Raw genomic sequence first — 4,152 nt, 5'->3', positions numbered from 1 at the left:
TCTGTGCATTCATGTGTTATCAGCCCAGTTGCATCTGGGAGACACTATTTTTTGGAGTCATCCATCACCTCTAGTTCTGAAATTCTTTCTGCTCCCTCTTCTTCATATATCCTGAGCCTTAAACTTTGATTAAAAGCATCCCAATTAGGGCTGAGTACTTCAAAGTCAAAATGAGCTATTTTTTAAAATAAAATCTTTAGCATTCATTCAAAATATGCACGGAATATTTATTCAACAAATAACTGCAGATAACTGCAACACAATATTCAAAACACAGACTTACTATATAGCAGTTTAAGCAGATAATTCAGAGGCAAATCAAATAATGTCTCAGAAAAAGGCTACATAATAGCGAACCTTACAGGCAGTACTTTGGTTCATTTTTAAAACTATCAAAACAATACTGTATTTAATTCATGAATATAATACTCAAGTATGTGAAGGTCTTACAAACAAACCAAAAAGAGAGGAATTAAATTCATTCTTCATTGTTGACTATAAGATTGGAACAGGTTGCCTCACTGAAGATAAAAGAATATAGGGATATATATTACCTGTGATGTTTTAGTTCTTAAAAAAAAAAAAAGAAGATAAAGTGGCAAGATGTTGACAATTTTCTATTCTGAATGCTGGAGCAGGAACTGTGAAATTGTGCTGGTAGGTATGGAGTTACTCATTAAAAACAACCTATGGAATCCTTTCCAGGACATACCACTTAACACAACATAATGCGTATGAGTAAAGTTAGACCTGACTGCATAGTTAGAAAGGGCACTTTGATGTGAGCTGACACAAACCTAACACTGAAAAGGTCCAGCGTCTGCAATATCTGCTGTTAGATTTACAAATGAATTTACTTATGTTGAATGTTTTTTTTTAAATACAAAAGATTCAAAAGTTATAATTCTAATAAACAAAATAACGATTTCTCAAAAACACGGGTGTTTGCTTATGGCTAGTTAATATCACTTAAAAGAAACAACATCGCTGATATCCACGGTCTTGTGGGCATCAACACAGATGTACCTCCAGCTTTCCTTGCTTCACCTTCCCCGGTGTAACTGCTGATTATGGGTGACATCCTAATAACCATCACTTCCTTCACGTTTTTCCACACTTGGGGCATATCCATCAGAACACAAGTTCTACTTGCAAGCAAGGCATAAAATGTGCTAATAATTGTCCTGTAAAGTCTATGATACTGTATCCATGACCGTAGTTATCAGCATTACATCTTGAGGGTGCTCTACACTGACATATTTCTCTCTGAGCATTCCTAAGCAGATTCGATGGCACAAATGCACAGGCATCCTTTCAGGACATTCTTCTACAAATTAGCTGTCTGTGACACACAGTATGCACGCTTATATTTGCAAATAATTTTATCATGGTACAAATGGCTTCTCATTAGAACACGTCTAGAACAGCTTTTGTTAAGCTCTTAATGATCATCCACATTGCAAAGTCTCATGTAGGTCCCCATACTTACCTTACTTGTACTCACTCTGTCATAGCCTGCTCCCTTCAACTCTTAGCTTGTAACAAGCTACTTCTCATTTTTTAAAAAATTATTTATTTATTTATTTATTTATTTATTTATTATGTACACAGTGTTCTGCTGAATGTGTGCCTGTATGCCAGAAGAGGGCACCAGACATTATACACGGTCAAGAGCTTCCATGTGGTTGCTGGGAATTGAACTCAGGACCTCTGCGAGAACAGTCAAGTGCTCTTTACCTCTGAGCCATCTCTCCAGCCTGATACTTCTTATTTTCCTGTCTCTCAAATTCAGAATGCTTTGGGGAACTAGTTCTTCTATTCCCCAGCTGGGTCCACCCTTGTGATTTTAACACTGTGTAAGCTAGTGGCCTTGAAGACAATTAGTAGTCCCTGGAGACCATAACCATTCACTGAAAAGCAAAAAAAAAAAAAAAAATTCTTTATTGAAAATATCTTTAATAGCTTCTTGTTTGGGGGATTGTCCTGCACCTAAGGCAGGAAGATGGTGGCTACAAAGAAGACGAAAAAGTCTCTGAAGTCAATCAGCTCTAGGCTCCAGCTTGTTATGAAAAGTGGAAAGTATGTCCTGGGATACAAACAGACTCTGAAGATGATAAGAAAAGGCAAAGCAAAATTGGTTATCCTCACCAACAACTGCCCAGCTTTGCGGAAATCTGAAAAAGAATACTATGCCACATTGACTAGAACTAGTGTCCATCACTACAGTGGCAGTAATATTGAATTAGGAACAGCGTGTGGAAAATACTACAGAGTATGCACACTGGCTATCATTGACCCGAGTGATTCTGATATTATAAGAAGCATGCCAGAACAGACTGGTGAAAAGTAAACCAGGAAAAATTTCCTTTAATAAAACGTTGCCAGAGCTCATTTTAGAAAAGAGAAAAGAAAGAAAAGAAAATACCTTTAATAGCCTACAGCAAAATAAACCATATTTAACTGACTTATTTAATGCCTCCTTTGTACTGTGGGTCTTATTATTCCCTCTCTCACACTTTATATATTCATCACTTGAACATAAGGCTGTTATTATTTTGTGTAGAAACCGATAGATATGAGATATACAGAATTAGAATAAAAAGGGCTGAGCCCTGTTCTTGTCTTATTTATTAGAAGAACAAGCACTAAAAAATTTAAATAAGCAAATCACTGACCAAGTCTAATTATAGCAATGTCACAAAGGAAACTTTAAAGGTTTTGGATAGTTAAGGTGAATGGAAACAACTGTTAAACATTTGCTTTGTGGAAATTTCAGCAATCCAGGCATTATTTACTGAAAATCCCACCCAACATTATTAGCTAAAAGACAGCCATATTAGTGACAGAGAATGTTTAATTTTATTTTTGTTAGTAAGAAGATACTGAAATGTGTATTGTCATGAGAAACATATCAGTCTACATGTTAATGAAAAATGTCGTTGAGGACAGACTATTTAAACAGAAATTGAAATGCATACAGAACAGGTTGCATACGCTCTTAAGAACAATTAAAGAGTGTGGGTTACATCCTAAGATAATTGTAAAGCTAGGGAAGGCTTGTGAATATGGACATTATATGGTAAAGTACCTCGAGCAACTTGCTTGATACCGGGATCACTCAATAACAAAGAGAATTTGAGGCAATGCCTATGGGGTTGGGGGAGAAGGTTGTGAGAGTTAGAAAGGGTAAGATTAGCACTTCATCTTGGAAATACTCAATGCTAAATGCCAAGTAGAGACGGGTGAGGGCTGCAGTTGGACACTGCAGTGAAGAAATTATGCATAGATCTGTGATATAAACATTGGTTATCCTTGTCTATCAGATTTCTAAACATAGATTTGTGAATAGTGCAACCAGATCATTTGAAACTGTGTTGATGGTAGAGATAAAAAAAATCTGCAGTTTCTAAGCTCGTTCTGTTCGGATGCACATGATTGGCTTAAATGGTAATTAAATCTCTCTGAATTAGATACGCTAGAAAAAATGGGGAGAAAATAAACAGAGCATGAAACAAGAGTAAGCAAATGAAGCCGAAGCAGCTAGCAAAAGCTATTTAAGAGATAGGACAATACAATAGTAAATTCGAACCACTACTCTGATCTAGTCAACGGACAGGACATTCTCCACAGTTGTTCCATATTTGACCACCTTCTCTGGGTGGGGAAGCTTATTGGCAGCCAGAGAAAGACTAAGCAGACTACCAAGATGAGACTTGATAGCCTATGGCCATATAGTAGGGGAGGAGGTCCCTCTTGGTCTTAGACCTAGGGGAGGGGAATAGGGTGAAAGCAGGAGAGAGGGAGGAATCGGGAGGATAGAAGTGATGGGATAACAGTTGAGTTGTAATCTGAATAAATTAATAAAATAATAAAAAGGAGCAGCAATAACTCTTAAAAAAAAGATTGAGAGAGAGAAGGAGAGACAAAAATTAAGACTATTCTAGAAAAGGACAGTTAGTTCTCAGCCTAGGCCGAGCAGCAGAGTGCCGATGACCTTCATTACTGACTCTAATGGAAAAATGGACCACAGAGTAGGTCCTTCCATGTCCAGTTTCTAAAGTATACAAATACAATGTCTGATATAAGTAAGCCATGTGATACAAGAATACAGACAGCCAGAATCCCAGGTTTGGAATTTAACTTTTGTTGTTT

At 36.9% G+C, this 4,152-nt stretch overlaps 1 protein-coding gene across 1 annotated transcript; it reads left to right on the top strand.

Annotated features, from left to right (window-relative positions):
• The first annotated feature begins 2,002 nt into the window (after nucleotides 1-2,002).
• On the top strand, nucleotides 2,003-2,350 carry LOC127210998 (60S ribosomal protein L30-like). The gene has a single exon (XM_051170811.1). It carries the CDS (start codon nucleotides 2,003-2,005, stop codon nucleotides 2,348-2,350), a length of 348 nt encoding a protein of 115 aa, XP_051026768.1.
• Nucleotides 2,351-4,152: the final 1,802 nt, after the last annotated feature.

Source organism: Acomys russatus, chromosome 28 (genome assembly GCF_903995435.1).
Source record: "Acomys russatus chromosome 28, mAcoRus1.1, whole genome shotgun sequence".
Classification (NCBI taxonomy): Eukaryota; Metazoa; Chordata; class Mammalia; order Rodentia; family Muridae; genus Acomys; species Acomys russatus.
The sequence above is the reverse complement of the archived record's forward strand: the minus strand, read 5'-3'. Positions and strand labels throughout refer to the sequence as shown.